This window comes from Schistocerca nitens, chromosome 9, assembly GCF_023898315.1.
Source record: "Schistocerca nitens isolate TAMUIC-IGC-003100 chromosome 9, iqSchNite1.1, whole genome shotgun sequence".
Classification (NCBI taxonomy): domain Eukaryota; kingdom Metazoa; phylum Arthropoda; class Insecta; order Orthoptera; family Acrididae; genus Schistocerca; species Schistocerca nitens.
Window position 1 is genome coordinate 135,126,177 of NC_064622.1, and position 21,554 is coordinate 135,147,730.

General features: G+C 45.0%; 1 protein-coding gene across 1 annotated transcript in view; it reads right to left on the minus strand.

Moving 5' to 3' along the window:
* LOC126204055 (brain-specific homeobox protein homolog) overlaps positions 1-16,933 on the minus strand; it is a 183,687-nt gene extending 166,754 nt beyond the window's left edge. Inside the window, exon 1 of the mRNA XM_049938478.1 lies at positions 16,841-16,933. Coding sequence (XP_049794435.1) covers positions 16,841-16,933 — 93 coding nt within the window. The remainder of the gene's footprint in view (positions 1-16,840) is intronic.
* Positions 16,934-21,554: the final 4,621 nt, after the last annotated feature.

Consider the following 21,554-nt stretch of genomic DNA (forward strand, 5'->3'; position numbering starts at 1 on the left):
GCAAAATATTGGACCGCCGCATCGGTCCCTGCAAAAGGGACGCCGTCTCTTGCCGTTTGACAAATCCAGATTGACGCCATTTACAGGCCTGCCTATTGCCCTGACGTCGATCTTTCTGGCGCCGTGCACGGGGTCGAAAACTGCTTTTGCCAAACGCTACTCAGATACAATGATGTTCTCAGCACCATAATTAACAACAGCACGACTTCAGCGATGACGACATATTGCGCCGATCGTGAACGGCGTTACAATACGTATCTGATACTCACTCTGACGTAGACTGTTGAAAGAAAAAAGTAATTTTGATTTGGCACAGAGAATTTGATCTTCACTATCAGCTGAAACGCCATGTTATGGCGCCGTGTGTTCGCAGATCATACTTCTGGGAGTTCCCGTAGCTCTGTCCGAAATTTGCTGCGATAAATTCAATGCGATCGCCCGTGACAGAAATATGTGCCTTTTGTGTACAGCAAGTGAAAGCAGTTGCGCGGCTAAAAAACTAATGTAGGTGCCTCATCTGTTAGCGAAAGTACGCAATTTCATCAAAGAAACGAGAATGTAATGTAAAGTTCGTATCTCCTCGGATCTGACCACTAACGATGTGTTCCTTCTGAATTAGCTTTTCATTATTTAATTATACGGAATTTCGGCGCGTTAATAATATTCTAAGCACAATTTATAGGCTTCCTGGATTTTGCTGCATTCATGATGGACATGGGCTACTTTGTTGTTTGTTCCCTTAAACAAATGCTCTAAAGCACATTACCATCTACGAATATAACAATATTTTTGAATACTTAATCAGCGCTTTAATTTGGACATTAAATACGGAATTTATAGTTGTTAAACACATAATATCGCTATTACAGCAAACATATATTTACTTTTATTGAGACGGAAGTACATTTTATCCATTTCCATCTAAGTATCACCTTATCGAGGGTCCAAAGGCATAGAACTCCACCTGCAGTAAAGGTCCGATCATCAAAATGAGGAATGGGTACTACAAAACTGCAATGTACGCAGTACCGTTGTTGGCGAACTAATATTTAAAACATCATTTGTTTCTAACAATAGGTTGATGCACGAGTCCGCAGCCTACACCTACATCTACATCTACATACATACATACATACTCCGCAATCCACCATACGGTGCGTGGCGGAGGGTACCTCGTACCACAACTAGCATCTTCTCTCCCTGTTCCACTCCCAAACAGAACGTGGGAAAAATGACTGCCTATATGCCTCTGTACGAGCCCTAATCTCTCTTATGTTATCTTTGTGATCTTTTGCGAAATGTAAGTTGGCGGCAGTAAAATTGTACAGCAGTCAGCCTCAAATGCAGGTTCTCTAAATTTCCTCAGTAGCGATTCACGAAAAGAACGCCTCCTTTCCTCTAGAGACTCCCACCCGAGTTCCTGAAGCATTTCCGTAACACTCGCGTGATGATCAAACCTATCAGTAACAAATCTAGCAGCCCGCCTCTGAATCGCTTCTATGTCCTCCCTCAATCCGACCTGATAGGGATCCCAAACGCTCGAGCAGTACTCAAGAATAGGTCGTATTAGTGTTTTATAAGTGGTCTCCTACACAGATGAACCACATCTTCCCAAAATTCTACCAACGAACCGAAGACGACTATCCGCCTTCCCCACAACTGCCGTTACATGCTTGTCCCACTTCATGTCGCTCTGCAGTGTTACGCCCAAATATTTAATCGACGTGACTGTGTCAAGCGCTACACTACTAATGGAGTATTCAAACGTTACAGGATTCTTTTTCCTATTCATCTCCATTAATTTACATTTATCTATATTTAGAGTTAGCTGCCATTCTTTACACCAATCACAAATCCTGTCCAAGTCATCTTGTATCCTCCTACAGTCACTCAACAACGACACCTTCCCGTACAACACAGCATCATCAGCAAAGAGCCGCACATTGCTATCCACCCTATCCAAAAGATCATTTATGTAGATAGAAAACAACAGCGGACCTACCACACTTCCCTGGGGCACTCCAGATGATACCCTCACCTCCGATGAACACTCACCATCGAGGACTGGGTTTTCTTTTTCTTACAGTAGGATACTGTTTCTTTTTCTTTATCTGTGGTATCAATGTTCGATACGACACTTGTTAGGGATTTGAGTTATCGACCGCGGCCCGCATTACTATCGTTGGACCCGCGAGTCGCTACCAGCGCCGTCCCGCCCCTTGTATCAAGTTTCTAGGGAGCTCTCGTCCACTGTTGCTCGGCACGTCAAGTAGTAAAGTAGCATAGCCTTCAGCTGATAGGAAGCAACCTCTAACAAGGCGCTTAGTAACGTTTGGCCTAAGTGAGGCCTCAGTGGCAATCTGTGTATAATTATACGTATGCAGCGAAGAAGAATCCTGCACAATCAGTTAAGTACAATATATATTATTTTTTACCACCAACTTCTAATTATTTTAGTCTTTGCAGATCCAGACCATGCAGCCAGCACCTTATCGACGTTACTGACAAACCTGCTGTGATTTATATGTTTCTTTTGAGCATTGGGCACCAGTCAACATTGGCGACGACTCGTTCGTCGCCATCATAACATTATCTACCATTCGTTCTGTGGAGTGTTGTAATTGCCCCTTGAATTTTGCAGGTATTATAAAAATGTGTGCTCTTTATGGCTATAAAGTGGGAAGAACGAAACACATTCGAAATATATTTCTGTTTGATTGCTGTTCTCTAGCAAAGGCAACGGAGGCAACTGCAAACATTTTTACCGTCTACCAGGAGAACGTGATTGCGGAATGTTCGTGAAGACGTTTGTTGTCGTCTGATAGAAGGATGATATCCAGTCTCCAATGACCTCGATATAGACGGTAAATGAAACCCAACTCTTCCTTTCTTCCTTCCTTCCTCCTTTCCTTTCTTTTAAGGATGATTTATTATGGGGGTGTCTATGATATTCAGTAAGAACACACATATGACTTTGACAAAGACATTCTGAACACCTCAAATCCGTATGAGCCACGATAGTCACCCAGGTAATTAGCAGGTATGACGAGTTGTAACCATTCAATCATCGTGGGATATCTTATTTTAGCAGGGATGGTGCAGAGGATGACCACAGCACCTTACAAACGACAAAACGACACAGACCAGTGCCTGACAATATGTGAATACCTACTTGTTCATCATCTAGTTCTTGATAGTCTGAATCGTTCCTGTCTGAGATTGTTAAAGATGACGCCATCTGCAGCTACTAGTTTTCTAAGAATGGAATGGTAAATGTTGGCATCTGTTGCTAAGAGCGCAGGTAGTTTGCGGACGCAGCAGCAGTAAATAGTGTATAGGGTTCTCAGACAAGATGTTAGCGCACGGCTGTATGAAGTTAACACGACGAAAAGGGCGTCAGCTGCCGATTCTACAAGCCCCGTGTTCTACAAATATTATCCCCAGACACGCTTTTATAAGTTCTCGTTATGACAATTATTTAATGAAATGATAATTAAATGGACACCCTAGCTGCGTTGATGTACTTCGTTGGGGACATGTTGAAAATGTGTGCCCCGACCGGGACTCGCATCCGGGATCTCCTGCTTACATGGCAGACGCTCTATCCATCTGAGCCACCGCGGGCACACAGGATAGTGCGTCTGCAGGGACTTATCCCTTGCACGCTCCCCGTGAGATCCACATTGCCAACATGTCCACACCACTACATTCGTAGCGCGCCTAATAGATGTTAGCCCATCATACTCATTACTCGTGGCAGATTAATCTACCAAGTCCCGTACGAGTTCGGGCATAGCGTCTGCGTTCGCACAAGAAGGTCAATGGCCGGGAAGCCATATTTTAACTTAAAAATCAGATGGATATAGCGTCTGCCATGTAAGCAGGAGATCCCGGATGCGAGTCCCGGTCGGGGCACACATTTTCAACATGTCCCCAATGAAGTACATCAACGCCTGCTTGCAGCTAGGGTGTCCATTTAATTATCATTTCATTTCTAGCAAAGCTACATGGTCATCCACGGTAACTATTCTTTCAGGAACAGATACTACCGTCACATATAGTTAAAATATGTCTTCCCGGCCATTGACCTTCTTGTGCGAACGCAGACGCTGTGCCCGAACTCGTACGGGACTTGGTAGATTAATGTGCCACGAGTAATGAGTATGATGGGCTAACATCTATTAGGCGCGCTACGAATGTAGTGGTGTGGACATGTTGGGAATGTGGATCTCACGGGGAGCGTGCAAGGGATAAGTCCCTGCAGACGCACTATCCTCTGTGCCCGCGGTGGCTCAGCTGTTTGCAGCTGTTTGCAGCTAGGGTGTCCATTTAATTATCATTTCATTTCTAGCAAAGCTGCATGGTCATCCACGGTAACTGTTCTTTCGGGAACAGATACTACCGTCACATATAGTTACAATTACTTGAATAATGAATAGACTTGTAGAACTCTGCAGACAACGCATCGGCTTTATTCCGCAATCCCCTGGAAGTGGAATAGCGCCACAGAAAATGGAGAAGTACTGAGCGTAATTTCTGTATACTATTGATTTCGAATAAACCTTCTATCGCAGCGAGGCAATTTTTTTCTGTTACGAGCTCCCACGCTCGTTAAAAGCTTTTAGTGTTTCAGACGCAATGAACTACTTAAAATTGTTTACTTTCTTGGGAACTGGAGAAAAAAGAATACAATAGACTCAGATCCATCCATTAAATTGTGTTTAACACAGATCAAATGACAGTTTGCTAGCTGTACTGCAAGTGATATGGATATGGGAATACAGCCCAAAGACCTAACCTATTTCTAAAAGTTTTTCAAAAAAGAGGCAAAATAACGGACAATTAAAATTACAGACTTTCCCATCATTGTTGCGTTTGGACCCTAGCGCAATACCGATTCTCGAATTTTTGTTGGAGCAGTACAGACACCAGACGTTACATTCGTAGGAAATAGGGCACATTACGTGCTTGAAACTCTAATTGGTACTGCCAAATACAGAGTGTTTGTCGAACAAAAGGTAGAAACAAAAGGGGCGAGCAGAGTAAAAAAAGGCATGCAAATAAATCTGGCAAACATAGGTCGATAAACCTGTGGTTTTCCCGAAACGAGTAATTATGACTGAGTACGTGATAGCCTCCGCGAAACTCCGAACTGCGGATATGCGTTTGATGACAAAGATAATACAAGTGTTTCCCATAATAACTGTGCATGTGAAGCCAAGCATAAGCACGCCTTCACAATATGTGCCGGAGTTCATCGGCACTAACAACAGGGCTGGAATACACCATAGTTTCTAAATATCCCCAAACAAATAAAATCCAACAGGTTCAAATCGGGGGACGTGTATGGCTATGGTACTGGCGAGCCACAACCAATACACTTGTTGTCGAAGATTAGTACTACGTATTCCAGAAGAGCCACATGAAAATGCACCGGTGCACCATCTTGCATGTACCACATACGGATCTTTTCATCATATGTAATAACATCCCAACTTCGTTAACAGTGTTGTAACATTGGCATATGTCGTGTCAGGGTAATCAACACTTTCCTGACGTTTGTTTAATACTACAAGTTCTTGGTTTCATTGTCCTTTATTCGTCCCTTTCGTTAGTACCTATAATAGTCAGTATTTGGCAGCGCCGATACGAGCTCAGACAAGTTACTTGCCCTGTTTCCTGGGAATGTGAAAGCTGGTGTAACTGGCTGCTTCTTGATGTCATTTGTCACTGGCCTCTGCGGACGAAATTGGCCTTCGTCCTGAAGTAAGTAAATTTTAATTTTGCTTAAAAGTTTACAGTTACTGTGGAAACACTTACAAGTCCTTAGTGGCTGTGTACCCGAAAGTAATGATGCGGGTTTACAAAAAGGACCTTTCTTAAGCTGTTTGTCCAATCCAGGTCCGGAAGAGGGTGAGAATGACAGTAAAGTTTAAATGTTGTAGCAGGATCTGTTTGTAAAAGGGCTGGGGTTCGATGGACTATAGTCCGGTGGTCAGTATTCCCAAGAGAAAACGCTGATAGTAATAAACAGATAAATCTTGCACTGTACAATGTAGTTACTACATTGAACTGACATGAAACACATTTCCAGACATATATTTCCTTACTGGGCAAATTACGAAAGTTATCTGTGTCAAGTCATATTTTTAAAATGTATCTCCCGTCTACATGGCAAAATAATCCGTTCATATATTTCATCGCAAAATTGCCTACTGCGCAAGGTGACTGGTTCTGGATGGGGTGGCCACCCCCCAGACAGTAAGAACAACTGCCCTGGCAATCTGCTACTCCGCTGCCGAATATGCCGCTCCAGTGTGGTTCAATTCTGCACATGCAAAAAAAGTGGACACCTCCCTGAATGAAACCCGCAGGCTGTCTGAAGCCAACGCCAATACAGAAGCTGTATACACTTGCAGGAATAGCCCCTCCCGATATTAGACGCGACATAGCTGCTAGCAACGACAGACAAAAGGTCTGCAATAATCCGGATCACCCCTTGCACGAACATCAGGCACCCCCACCTCAACTAAAGTCCAGGAAGAACTTTATACAGTCTTCTGTTAGAATTGACAGAGATCAAAGTATATCCAAGGCTGAACTGTGGAAGAAGACACATCCTGTCCATCCAGTGCTAGACGTAATTTAAGAAACTCTGCCACCTGGTCACCAAGGATGGTGCACATGGAAGTGCCTGAACAGACTGCGCTCCGGCGTTGCAAGAACGACGGACAACTTGAAGAAATGGGGCATCGCTCAAGGCGGAGACACATTGTGTGAGTGCAGAGATGAACAAACTACAAGCTGTCTCCTGAGGTGTCGTCTCTGCCCATACTCTTGTACAGGACTGGAACTGGCCTTGGCTTATAGCAGCGCAGTCAGTGTGAGAGGTGGCATGAGCCCCCTCTCATATTTCTATCTTACGATTCTCCTCTCTAGTTGCATGCGGTGGAGGGTTGCTTTTCCTTAACACGCGTACTTCCCACGCAGCGTCTCTCGTCACCCGGGTGGGCCGGTGACAGGCGGGCTCAGTGGAACTGGAGAGAGTTAAGCCGACGTGTGTGAGGCAGTCGAGTGAATGCTTTTCAGACGCCGACATTGTCAAGAGACACGCCCGCTGGGGTGTGAAGTAGCGGCTGGGCTAGAGGTTCCGTTACTTCAGAGAAACTTTGCGAAAACACTTTCTGGCGGGCTACCAGCGAGGCGTGGGAATGACTTGTGTACCCACGCAGTTGTGGCGGGAAAATTCCCGCACTTTCTGCAAAATCAGCACAGAAATTGGCGCCAAGAATCTCCATTGGTGGAATGGTAGTGCTCCGGCAATGGAGTGGAATTTCCGCCGGTTTTCGAGTTGCTGATTGGAACGTAACCACGGCCACTGTCGTGGGGGCGGGAATGTTCGGTGTTCGGCCTGTACGGGTGCTCTGGGTAGTCGGCAGTCGCCTTTCGGTCGAGGACGTCGGAGCTACCAGCCCTCGCCTGCGGTACGCCAGATCGTGTTCTGGGAGATAAGAAGACTGTTGGTAATGTACGTCCGCAGCACCGGCAGATAGGGATTTTCCTAGGTGATAATCAGAGCTCAGCAGAGCGCGCCTGTTCATCCTTTTCTAACTTTGTTCAGTTTCGAGTAGCAGCAATTACTATTGGGTTAGCTGTGTGTCTCTCTTGAGATTTGAGAGGAAAGGAATTGGCTCCACATACCACTTCGTCTTAAACCTCACGATCTAAGTTAGGGACAACTTCACCTTTACTGTGTTTGTATGAATCTCCAATTTTAGCCAATTTGATGTTTTATATTTCCTGTGTCTCTTTTACTATTCTGCGTTTAATCTTAATAAATCATATTGTTATTTTGGACAGAACTTTCTTTCTGTTAATCAATAGAGCAACCCTATCATTCCTCACTATGCTAATGAAACCTTTGTTTATTTAACTTATTTATCAAATTAAATTATTGCAGGTGCCAAACTCTCTTCTACTCCACTAGCAGGGTTGATTAGAGTCAGTTCGCGTATTTGTTTTATCCTTGTGCAACAGCAAAAGTCGGAGTTAGAATAGGGGGGGCTTAGAGCATGATTTACACATGTGGATTCTAGTAGAATTTAGTGATAAATACACTACTAGCCCCGGCACCTCGCAAGTGTTGCCAAATACTGGGCACAACTAGTGTAGATGTGTTTATTATGTAAAAATTGATTTCTTACTCCTGTGCGTGTTATGTAAATATTGATTTCTTACTATTGTGTGTATTATGTAAATATTGATTTCTTACTCTTTTCCCTATGTGTTCATTTTATTACGTTTATATGACTTTGAATTACTGGTGTATACAAATATGTATATTTCTAAATCAGCACAGTTGTGTCCTGGTACTTCAGACACGAATAAATAAATAAATACATATTTCGGCCCATGCCACCTAGTGATGGTAGTGTACTTTTTAAATCAATGAGCTTCATTCTGACGGAAATGGTCGCGGTGAGCTCTACGTGTTCGCGTGCAAAGGTTTAGTAGCATCAGAAGATGGCGTGGCGTAATGAATGATAAGCAACAACTTAGTTTTACAACCTAGACGGGAAATACGAGGGGTGTTCAATAGAAAATACTATACATTTTTATGAAAGCAGGCTAGTTTTATTTAAGATTCCAATACGACATGTTATTCGCCACTCTTTCGGCTACAAAACTCTACCTTTGGACATAATATCCGCCACGCGGGGTAGCCGCGCGGCCTGGGGCGCCTTGTCACGGTCCTCGCGGCTACCCTCGTCGGAGGTTCGAGTCCTCCCTCGGGCATGGGTATTTGTGTGTTGTCCTTAGCGTAACTTAGTTTAAGTTAGCCTGCCCGGATAGCCGTGCGGTCTAACGCACGGCTTTCCGAACTGGGAAGGAGCGCCTGGTCCCCGGCACGAATCCGCCCGGCGGACTTGTGTCGAGTTCCGGTGAGCCGGCCAGTCTGTGGATGGTTTTTAGGCGGTTTCCATCTGCCTCGGCGAATGAGGGCTGGTTCCCCTTATTCCGCCTCAGCTACACTATGTCCGTGATTGCTGCGCAAACAAGTTCTCTACGTACGCGTACACCACCATTATTCTACCACGCAAACGTAGGGGTTACACTCGTCTGGTGTAAGACGTTCCCTGAGGAGGGGGGCAGGGGGGGAGGGGGGGAGGGGGGGGGAGGGTCCACCGTGGGATGAACCGCACAATAACCCCTCAAAGGGTGGTTCGGTGTGGGGCGGCAGAGGGGTGAAGTGGACTGCGGTAGTCGTCGTGGGGTTGTGGACCACTGCGGCTGCGGCAGGGACGGAGCCTCTCCGACGTTTCTAGGCCCCCGGTTAACATACAATACAATAGTTTAAGTAGTGCGTAAGCTGATGACCTCAGCAGTTTGGTCCCATAAGACCATACCACAAATTTCCAAAAATTTTCCAACATAATATCCGTTCAAGGGGCGCCTTATGCCACAATACTGGTGGGGCATGTATGTCCGCATGGTACCACTCTACTGGTCGACGCCGAAACCAGTATCGTGTTGGATCAATAAGCTCCCCATAATCCACGTATTGTTTCCCGCGGAGTCCTTCGTTGCTCATGCCTTCTGCTGGGCTGCGAAGCACTCAGGCTTGGAGTATCCCAATTGGTGGACGAGTGTGTCAGCACTAGCCACAGAGACGTCCAGTTGTGCAGCGAGATGTTTCATTGTGATCCGTCTATCTGCTCGAATGAGAGTGTCCACACGTTCCAACATAGAAGGTGCGTCACCTGTGTCCGGCCGGCCGGCCGGCACGCGTGAGAGCGGACAGGTTTGCACGACCTTGTTGCCACGATAACAGACGCCTCGCCCAACGACTCACCGTGCTCTTGTTCATTGCCAGGTCTCCGTAGACACTGTGGAAGCGCCTACGAGTATCGGGAATAGCTTTCGTTTTCCGCCAAAAGAAACTCAATGACAACTCTCTTCGTGGAATGCACCCCGGTTATAGACGCCATTTTGAAGGCTGCGTATAGCGTCGCCACCTGTCGGTACTTCATGATACCATTGGGGCTGAAGCGGTAATATTCCACAATCTCCCACAACAAATTCCGCATTTTTCACCTGAAACTGACCGAGAAAAAATGTGTTACATTACTTACTAAAAGCCCCTCGTACATTCCAGTAGTCATTACGATTCCATACTCCAGACGGAAGTCCTTCCTTCATAATAAGTCACGTTTTATAATTAAGCTTCTTGATGTGTTTCGAGGGTTTTCACCTCACAGAATACACTACTGTCCATTAAAATTGCTACACCAAGAAGAAATGCAGTTGATAAACGGGTATTCATTGGACAAATATATTATACTAGAACTGACATATGATTATATTTTCACGCAATTTGGGTGCATAGATCTTGAGAAATCGGTACCCAGAACAACCACCTCTGGTCGTAATAACGGGCTTGATACACCTGGGTACTGAGTCAAACAGAGCTTGGATGGTGTGTACAGGTACAGCTGCCAATGCAGCTTCAATATGACACCACAGTTCATCAAGAGTAGTGACTGGCGTATTGTGACGAGCTATTTGCTCTGCCACCATTGACCAGACGTTTTCAGTTGGTGAGAGATCTGGAGAAAGTGCTGCCCAGGGCAGCAGTCGAACATTTTCTGTATCCAGAAAGGCCCGTACAGGACCTGCAACATGCGATCGTGCATTATCCTGCTGAAATGTAGGGCTTCGCAGGGATCGAATGAAGGGTAGAGCCACGGGTCGTAACACATCAGAAATGTAATGTCCACTGTTCAAAGTGCCGTCAATGCAAACAAGAGGTGACCGAGACGTGTAACCAATGGCACCCCATACCATCACGGCGGGTAATACGCCAATATGGATGACGAATACACGCTTCCAATGTGTGTTCACTGCGATGTCGCCAAACACGGATGCGACCATCGTGATGCTGTAAACAGAACCTGGATTCATCCGAAAAAATGACGTTTTGCCATTCGTGCACCCAGGTTCGTCGTTGAGTACACCATTGCAGGCGCTCCTGTCTGTGATGCAGCGTCAAGGGTAACCGCAGCCATGGTCTCCGAGCTGATAGTCCATGCTGCTGCAAACGTCGTCAAACTGTTCTTGCAGATGGTTGTTATCTTGCAAACGTCCCCATTTGTTGACTCAGGGATCGAGACGGGGCTGCATGACCATTACAGCCAAGCGCATAAGATGTCTGTCATCTCGACTGCTAGTGATACGAGGCCGTTGGGATACAGCACGGCGTTCCGTATTACCCTCCTGAACCCACCGATTCCATATTCTGCTAACAGTCATTGGATCTCGACCAACGCGAGCAGCAGTGTCGCGATACGATAAACCGCAATCGCGATAGGCTACAATCCGACCTTTATCAAAGTCGGAAACGTGATGGTACGCATTTCTCCTCCTTACACGATGCATCACAACAACGTTTCACCAGGCAACGCCGGTCAACTGCTGTTTGTGTATGAGAAATCGGTTGGAAACTTCCCTCGTGTCAGCACGTTGTAGGTGTCGCCACCGGCGCCAACCTCGTGTGAATGCCCTGAAAAGCTAATCATATGCCTCTCACAGCATCTGCTTCCTGTCGGTTAAATTTCGCGTCTGTAGCACGTCATCTTCGTGGTGTAGCAATTTTAGTGGCCAGTAGCGTAATTTGTTAGTCTTAATGCCGGGGACTGATTTGATGCAGTTCTCCACGTTAGTTTGTTCCGTGCAAGCCTGTACTCATCTCTGCATAACTACTGCAGATGGCGCCCATTTGAAACTGCTTACGGTAATCAAGCCTTGGTCTGCCTCTCCATTAGAAAACTGGCTGTATTGATGCCTAATAATATGTCCTATCAACCTGTACCTTCTTTTAGTGGAGTCGTACCATAAGTTTCTTTCCTTCTGAATTCATCCAGTACCTCTTCCTTAGTTACCTGGTCTACACACCTAATCTTCAGCGGTCCTCGGTAACTTCACACTCGCAGCGCTTCTATACTATTCTTGTCTGATCTGTTTGTCGTTGACATTTGACACACAGCACAGGGCTGCACTCCAGACATGTACCTTTAAAAAATTTATAATTCCTAACCCTTGAATTTATTTTCGATGTTAAGAAAGTCCTCTTTTTCACAAGCTCTTTTCTTGTTGGTACCAGTCTGCGTTTAATATCATCATTACTTCATCTATCACGAATCTGTTTCCCGCACAAATAGCAGAAGTCTTTCAACTAATTCTCTCAGCATCGTCTGATTTAATTTTATTACACTGCAACATATTTGTTTTCCTTTTTGATAGTGTTCACCTTAGACCTTCTTCTCAAGAGACCGCTCATGTTTTATTAGTACAGCTAGATATCATCCTGCATTTTTTTCAAATTTTTTCAGTAAGACGCATACTGTAGGGTATTACTATACAATGACGTTATACCACGGACTGCAATCAAAAAGAGATGCCTTCTTTTGGGGTAAACACAACGAAACCACCGCATCCTCCAGAGGATGAGGATGAAAGTTCTCGAAATCCATCGTATACGTTCAGTAAAGAACATGAGTGACACAGACAACTGTTTCAGTTTGTCATATATCATAAATCATCACAGGTTTCTATCAAACACTGCTGCACCGGTGACGGAAGGATATGTTTGTTTGTTTCAGTGTGGGGCAATTGCTTCTGAAATAAGTTCAAATGTTTAAACGGGGATGTGAAACGTAAAACCCTTACAAAGAGTACACGAAGTGGTTTCAATGAACATTGCCACAGTCAAATTCAAACACGACTGATGTCTTCAGCACACTGCGACTCCAGGGACATCCAAGAGTTCAGTCACATATACTTTGGGTCTAGACATAGTGAGGAATCGGATTGTCTGATTACGGGCTTGGTTAAAATGAAATACAAACTTTCCTGCAGTTTACCGATACTCTTGGAAACAATGAATTTAGACATTTATAAATTGGACATAGAACTACAGTTTAAAGTTTGATTTAAATTATAATCCATGAGTTTATGTGTATGCGCGGGCGCGCGCTGGAGTGTATGTGTCAAGGTTTATTGGGCGTGTTTAGAATAACAACAATGCGTCTTGCCATGTAGGAATACCCGTAGCGATGGCGAAAAATTCCCCTTTGGTCGCATCAGAAATGCTCGCAAAAGAATTTAACAGATGTGTGGATGGAGAGTATATCTTCGATAAAATAGATGTCAATAATTGTAGGAAATCATTGTTATGTGGGTTGGCTGTATAGACGAAACATAAAACAAAGAATAGAACAGCAGGTAGAAGATTTGGAAGAACAAAGGGGAGTAGGGCTGGTATATCATACACAGGCAACGTGTTTTGTCTCAAGCAGCTAGCAGAAACCATGGAAGGACGAGGCATATGATATTTATTGAGTTGAAGAATGATTCTTACAATGTGCCACTTAAATATCTGTGGGAATCAATAGAAGACAAAAATGTTTCTGCAGATTATTTCAGTGTAGTGAAACAGCTTTATAAAGCTAATGCTCACTGTCTCAAAAGAGGTAACTATCTTTTGGGAGAATTTACTGTTGACAAAGGAGTGAGACAGATTTGTTGCAAATTTACTACGTTGTTTATGGCATATATTGATAAGAACCTTAAAACCTGGAGGATAAGATGTCCAAGTATGGTTCTGTTAGCAGGAAATGATAACAGAGATTGGTGCCGAGATTGAAGAAGACATAAGCTGCACATTCAAAAAGTTAGTGGAGGAATTTCGAGGAGTGGGATATCGAAATAACTGTTAGAAATTAACAGTATACGATTATAAGAGCGGAAGGGCATGACTTAAAACCAAGAAGGCAGTTATTAAAAATACAACTTCATATAACTACTTAAGAGCCACAATGACAGCGGATGGAAGGTAGGTCGAAGATGTACTGAATAAAATATGGAAAGGAAAGGTCAGAACTAAGAACCTACAACCAGTTTTATACGATGAGAATATTTTCAAAGTTACGAAGAAGCGCCTGTACAAAAGGTTTGTGGAAAATATTGTACTATACATAGGAGAAAATGTCGATACGGACAAAGAAAATGAAAGAAAAGCTCCGCGCAACATATTTTGAGAAGGTGTTGCAAGACTACAATAACGGACCGGGTAAGAACTGAAGACATTAAGGGAGTGACGGAAATATATTTGATATTGGTACAGTGAATGGAAAAAGAAACAACCGGAGTGGTAAGGTTGTGTTACACGTACGGATGACCAAAGAATACCTCAGAAAGTATGATTATGGGGAGCTCCAGGGAGTCAGGAAAGAGGTAAACCCAGGAAGAGCGGGATCTCAGAAATAGTAGGGGTTTGCAGGAGAGACAGCTGACAACAAACTTTCAGATAAAGAAGCTTGGAGACGGGGTGGCGGTAGACGATCAAATCTTTTGTTAAACAACCGCTACAGGATAATAATATACAAGTTAAATGATTAGTACTGCACAATATTTGATGTGGTAGGGTGGCTTGCGTGCATCAACGATTCAGACAGGCGTACGGTAGGTACAGCCACAACAGAGGGGTATCTATACACTAACAACAACAATTGGCTGTGCCTTTGGCTGTGGTGTTATCGTTTATATCACAGTCATTCATGTTTAAAATAGTCGTTAATACGTGGAAAAGATAGCTGCACGGTTTCTATCGAAAGGCAGCCCTGTGATTTTGAACTGGCTGTATTGATGAGTTCAATTGTCAATAAAAACTATAGTGAAATGCTGAATGACAAGCGGAGGATCGATCATTTGTGCAAAGACTAGCAGATGACCCTGAGCGTAAATACATGTGACATACAGCGTTTAAATAGGCGGAGAAATCAACTACGATTCGATTAGGCTACTGGCGAAAACTCGCTGGAAAAAGTAACAACCGTAAGATTTCTAGGAATTCGGAGAGACCACAACTGAGCAACTACATAAAATTAATAGTAGGAAATACAAATGCACTGTTGAGACTAATTGTAAGAATCATAACGAAATGTAATTCTATGTGCACAGCGGGGAGCATCAGCGACTGCGCCTCCTGCGTATTTACTGTGTGATGCGTCAACGTAGTGACACCCTGTTTCAGCGGATGTTGACGGCGCCGCGTATCGCGCGACGGCCTTAAAATTTTTTTTTAAAAATTGGCAAGGGCAACTACCCACTAGGGGCTTTTATGTGTTTTAGCTGCCGATTGTCGTATATTTCTCATGTTATGCACCAGACACCACATAAGGTTTTTTCAAATTCTGAGCGCGGCTGTTTCCTACTGGGATATCTGTATGCGCGGCATCCTATATACGAGTACTTAACACCACATTTTTCCATTGGCACATATGAAAATGCGTCGTTGGAGGATAAATAACATAAAAATTCCAGTGTTGCAATCAAGACTGGTTGTTCTTTCATATCAGAAATGTAATTCATCCGTAAAAGAAGTGGCTTGCGAATCACTTGTTTGGCCGATTCTTGAGTGCTGTTCAACAGTGTGGGATCGTTGCCACGTAGGATTAACAGATGGAGAAGATCCAAGTAAGAGCGGCGCTTTGCGTCAAGAGATAGTTTAGTTCACGCGAGGGTGTTACGAAGACGCTCTACAAACTCCAGTGGCAGTCACTGCAGGAGAGGTGTCATGTGTCACGGAAAAGGTTACTGCTGAAATTCAGAGAACGTACATTTTAAGAAGAGTCGGGCAACGTATTACTTCCTCCGAGATACGACCACGATGAAAAAATCAGAGAAATTAGAGCTCATACCGAAGTTTACTGCTAGTTGTTCCCATGCTCCTTTCGCGAATGGGACGTGGATGAAGAACATCGTGTAGATGTAAATTTGTAAATTATTTTTGTGGAAAGTTTTAATACCAGCATTAACGAGCGTTACGTCACTGTTCGAGTTTCCGAAAGCTTTAGAATACCACTAAAACGTAGGCTACATCATTCCGTTAAAAACAAAAATTCTTCCACCAATGTGTGGGTTGGTACAAGAGGTAAATGGTCAGAGGAAAAAAAAGTGTGGATTTCTGAGTAATGCTCAAAAGCTCATTTCAACATCAGGGTACCTTCACCAAATACTCCGTACATCTAAAAGGTTCCGAGCCTGATTTTATTCTTGACATACAAGCAACGTCAGCGCAGTTAACTGCAGTGACAGCTCGATCTAATTACTGTAAACAGCAGATCCGAATCCGTCCAGTCAGTTGTGAACAGGCGGTTTTAAATACAAGGCGTGCGGTCGCCCTGTGTGAACGTTGTTGTGTCACAAATCGTAGTGGAACAGCACGTCTGAATCATATGTTCAAGGCATTCTCTACACTTACGCCCGAAAGAAAACAACGACGCGTAGACGCCTACCACGATTTGATTGAAATGCAAAAGGTGGGCATTTCCTTTCAGGAAAAAAAAATCATAATGAGTGATGAGACACGCGTTATCAATACGAATCTACCACAAAACAAAAATTCACATGACGAAGTCAGCGCTGTCACGACATAACCGACGTTCAAGCCAGTTTGACATGAGAGCTCAACAGCATTTCAAATGAGTTTTCTGGCAGTTTCTCGCGATGGTATGAACATTGTGTGCGCTATACTCATGTGTGGGTGAGACGTCGTAGAATACTAGAAGCATTACCAGCCACCACCTTAACTTTTATTACTAATCCATCTCAAAATTTTTGGACTCACGAGGTAGGAATCAGGAGTGCTGCAAGTTTCAGGTGGTTCATGATACTAGAAAGCAAGTCCAGCAACATGACAATAGAAATAAGCCTTGCGGTTGTTTACAGCGTGATGGAGACTGACACACAGCAAGCGCAATGCCTCCCACGTGGTCCTTACCTGCGGGAGAGTCGCCTTGGGCCTGAAGAGGATGTCCTCGATGAGGAAGGACGTTCTGCTGCCCCTCGGGTCCTGCAGCCTCTGCTTGTCCATCGTCAAGTGGCGCCGAAGAGCAACGCACCAGGCCGCTACTGAACCATCGCAGGTCCCCCAGAGAGGGAAAGACGTTCTGAACCCGCGTCTGTGTCGCCGATCTGTCAACCACCCGCCACGGACCTGTCCAGCGACTGGTGTTCTCTGGTGCTGAATACGTGGCCGTCGGTGGGTGCGAGAGGGAGGGTAGGCGTGGGCACCCTAGCGTCTCTGGAGTTCCCGCCTCTGTACCGGAGGAATGGGCTTTGGCCGTACAAACGCGACCAATCTGCGGTGTAGCTCTAGCGACTAAGGGGCAGCAACTGAAGGGGTTGTGTCGCTCGTTGCTGCAATCCGTACTTCCGCAGGGGGTGGGGGAAACTCTTCCCCTCCACAGTTGCGCCCTACCTCCCTCCTCCCCTCTCCCCTTCCGGCCGCACCGGTGGTGGCCGCGAGAAACGGAAAAAAGAGAATCTCTTACGAGCAGATTTTGCTATCGAGCCTATCTGCCCTCTTTCTCGTTCCTTCCTCGATTTTTGTGCCGTCGTCCCCTAAGGGGTAGAGCGTACGATACACCGTGCCCCGCGTTCGTCGCTGCTGAAATTGCTTCTAAACAGAGACAACGCACACACATACACAGCACACACACTCGCGCGCCCTCTTCACTTGTGTGCGCGCATCCCAAACTCTCCACGATCCCTACACCGCATTCGGTAAGTCGTCCACGGCTGTAGGGTGGAGGGAGCTTCTGCTAAGGGTAGGGGCGACGTCTGTAAAAATGGCCACTGACGACGCTTCGCACCGGTTGGTCCGCGACGCTCTCCGGGCCGGGCGCCATTGGTCCGCGCGGCCGTGACCACTCCCACCGTCGCTAGGCAACGAGGCGCAGTGGTGGGGAGCGTCGGGTCGCGACGCGCCGAGCCGCCGCTGCGTGAGGGTTGAGAGGGACGCCCGTAGTGGGGGGCGTCGAGCGCGGGAGGGGTGGGTCAGAGCGGCCGTCGGCGGGCGGCGAGGGAGGGGTAGAAGTTGCCAGCGAGTTAATTAACTACAACGACGCCCGGAACGTGCGCCTAATCCCAGCAGCCGCTGCCCCCAACCCCTCGCGCCGCCGCGGTCCTACCCCTCACAGCAGCAGTAATGGAGCATACCAATTAGGTTAATATTCGTGTTATTGGCGAGTACACAAAGACAAGCTTTGAGCTGATATTGAATTACTCTGCAGGGGGCGCGAGCAGGGGCACGCCCGACGTTACAATGCATCCCCTTTCCCGCTTCCCGGCTTCGCAGGCAGAATTGCGAGCGGCCGGAGATTCAGTTATGACGATATAACGCCACCGTCGACGACGACGGATTGCCCTCGCCTCGCCTTGCCTTGCCGTCGCGTCGAGCTGGACAGCGCAGTCCTCTCTCCCTCTCTCTCTCTCTCTCTCTCTCTCTCTCTCTTTCTTTCTCCGTCGTTACCGCGAGCCTTTTACACTTTGCTCACACAGCGCTACGATGTCTTCTAACTACAGACAGTAACATACTAAGGACGGTCATAAAGACTTGATTAATGGGTTAGTGCACAACTTTGTAGCGTTTTATCATATCTTTAATAAACAAAATGGTTCAAATGGCTCTGAGCACTGTGGGACTTAACATCTATGGTAATCAGTCCCCTAGAACTTAGAACTACTTAAACCCAACGAACCTAAGGACATCACACGCATCCATGCCTGAGGCAGGATTCGAACCTGCGACTCTAGCCGTCACGCGGTTCCAGACTGAAGCGCCTAGAACCGCACGGGCACACCGTCCCGCGAGACTGTAGAAATCATATGGTTTTGACGCGAAGAACTCGTTCGAGCCATGTTCGGGGCTCGTTTTCATCAGGAAAGGAAGTTTCTTGAAGGTTTTTCGATAGAGAGCGGAAAAGGTGAAAATCCGAGGGTGCAAGATCAGGTGAGTAAGGGGGTGCGGAATGGCTTCCAAACCCCAAGGAAATTTCATCGTTTGGAAAAAAGCTAATGTAAAATGTATCCTAACGTGAACAAGCCGTCTGAAGATGAACTTTCGGTTCGAAACCGGTAACGGCGCTATTTAAATAAATAAATAACATTGTAAAAAGTGGACGGTTGCTGTTGTCTTCTCTGTAAGAGTCAACCTGTATTATTTCAAACGCTTAGTAAGCAGTAACTGAATCTAAACTTCCAATTATGTATCTCTTTTATTTGAAGCCATTTTGACCATTTTCCGACCGTGACTGTCTCAAGAAATATGTAAAGTGTTTTTTAAATTACTGCTACCAGTCACAAACTTTGTCAACTATTGTATTACTTATTTATTTAGCGACATGTTTCGAGGGTTAAATCTCATCTTCAGGCTAAATGGCATTACAAAAACAACTTTACAATAAGGTCATACTGATATTACACAGTCTTTCCGTAAATGCTGTGGTCATCCTGTGGAAGAAGACAAAACTTAGTAAGAGGCGATGTCACTTTGGAAGCTGGACTAATGTTTGCACGAAAATGTGTAATAGTCACTCACTTGGTTCTTCTGGCGTGCCATTCTCGTTGTGATGTGTTGCGGTGTATCCATTTCCATCACAACGAGACTGCCACACCAGAAGAATAAAGTGAGTGACCATTACACAACATTTTCGTGCAAACATCAGTACAGCTTCCAAAGTGACATCGCCTCTTACTAAATTTTCTCTTCTTCCACTGGATGACCAAAGCATTTACGAAACGGCTATGTAATATCAGTATGACCTTATTGTAAAGTTGTTTTTGTAATGCCATTTAGCCTGAAGATGAGGTTTAACCCTCGAAACATGTCGCTAAATAAATAAGTAATACAATAGTTGACAAAGTTTGTGACTGGAAGCGGCAATTTAAAGAAACCTTTACATATATAAAAAAAACTTTACGTATCTCTTTTATGCTTTATTTATTACAGCAAGGAGAAATGAAATGACATTTTGAATCGCAAATAACTTTCCTCTTCACATACAAGCAGTTCTAGCAATTACGTATTTTTGCACATGCACTTCACAGATCCTTGTCCCGGTAGATTGCTGGCAGGCTTCACAGATGTGTATGAAAAGCTCTGTGCCATGTGTTATATTAATTTACCTGGTAGACAATTTCTTTAACATCCTGCCTCGCCCATCACAGCCAATACAACAATATGTTTCATAAAGTATGCTCAACAACTCACCATCTGGTACGTAAAATTTGGTTCCATCACATATTTCCTTCAGCGTTTGTATAAGTTTCTGTGTTCCCTGTAAGTACATTACACTGTATTTCTTTCATTAAGCAATGATGACGAGGTTGTTTCTTTCCCACACTCTTATGCGCATTGGCGCCCATTGTTATTTCCTTAAAGTGAACGCCTGTTAGAAAAACACTGTTTCTTGAAGAATTACTCTTTGTTGTCTGTAAATCTCTACAAAAACTTTGTTTCATTGCATTTGCACGATCATTAACGATAAATTTTCAGAATCATCACGTGCAGCCTCCATTTTAGCGAAAGTGGGACTCTGATACAACTGAACTCCGGCCAAACTGTACTGAAACTGTTACAATAATGACATCTGTGGATCTTACACTGTCAAAATAAAGAGGCTTTCGTAAAGAGTGGTACTCTTTAAAATCGTAATTTCGAGTTTCTAATATTTTTTATGCACTTCCAGATGTAAAAATATCCAACACAATTTGTCGATTCGCCGCGCAGTGACGCACGCTTCCTGAACGTTTAGAAATCATTTAAAAAATCTACCAAAGTGGCGGCTCAGTTGTGGGTGCTCGTCGTTTGTTCATCTGAGAATTGGGTTGCCATCATCGTTTCTCTATCCAGGCTATACGCCACACTGTGGCCACGTTTGAGCGGGATTTCACTCTACACGACCAGAAGCCACCAAGAAGACAACGTAAAGCGCGAAGTAAGAACAATGTCACAGCTATAGCGGCCAGCATTGAGAAAGAGCCGAATGTGCCAGTTTCGGGACGATCTCAACGATTGTGGCTATCTGAGACATCAACGTGGCGATTCTTGCGAAAGATTTTGGGCCTGCACCCATGAAAAGTAGTACTGACTCAAGAATTGAAGCCAGAGGATCACAGATTGCGTCGTGAGTTCGCTGACTGGACGTACAGCAGTTGGAAGTTGACTATTACACTGCTGGCCACCGTAAATGCAACACCCTGAAGGAAGCATCCGAATCAAGTGAAATTTACACCATGAGTTTGCAGCGATGAGATATGCAACTGATTATAATTTCAGCGCAGACGCACATCACGCGCGCCTGTGGCGCCACCTCATAGCGCCATTTAAGGCTTGGCGATTTCGACGATTGTACGTTCGGCACGTGTGTTTACCTTGTGGTTTTTTCACAAGACGATCAGTTAAGCCTCGTAGACAACAGCGAACATTTTTTGATCAAGTATCCGAGTTCGACAGAGGAAGGATAGTGGCTTACCGAGATTGTGGATTATCATACAGAGAAATCGCTAGTCGTGTTGGACGAAACCAAAGAACTGTAATGCGGATATGTGACCGTTGGATGCAGGAGGTACGACGGACCGACGTGGTCGATCGCATTCACCTCGGTGCACCACTGCACGTGCTGATAGGCAAATTGTGCGCATGGCAGTGA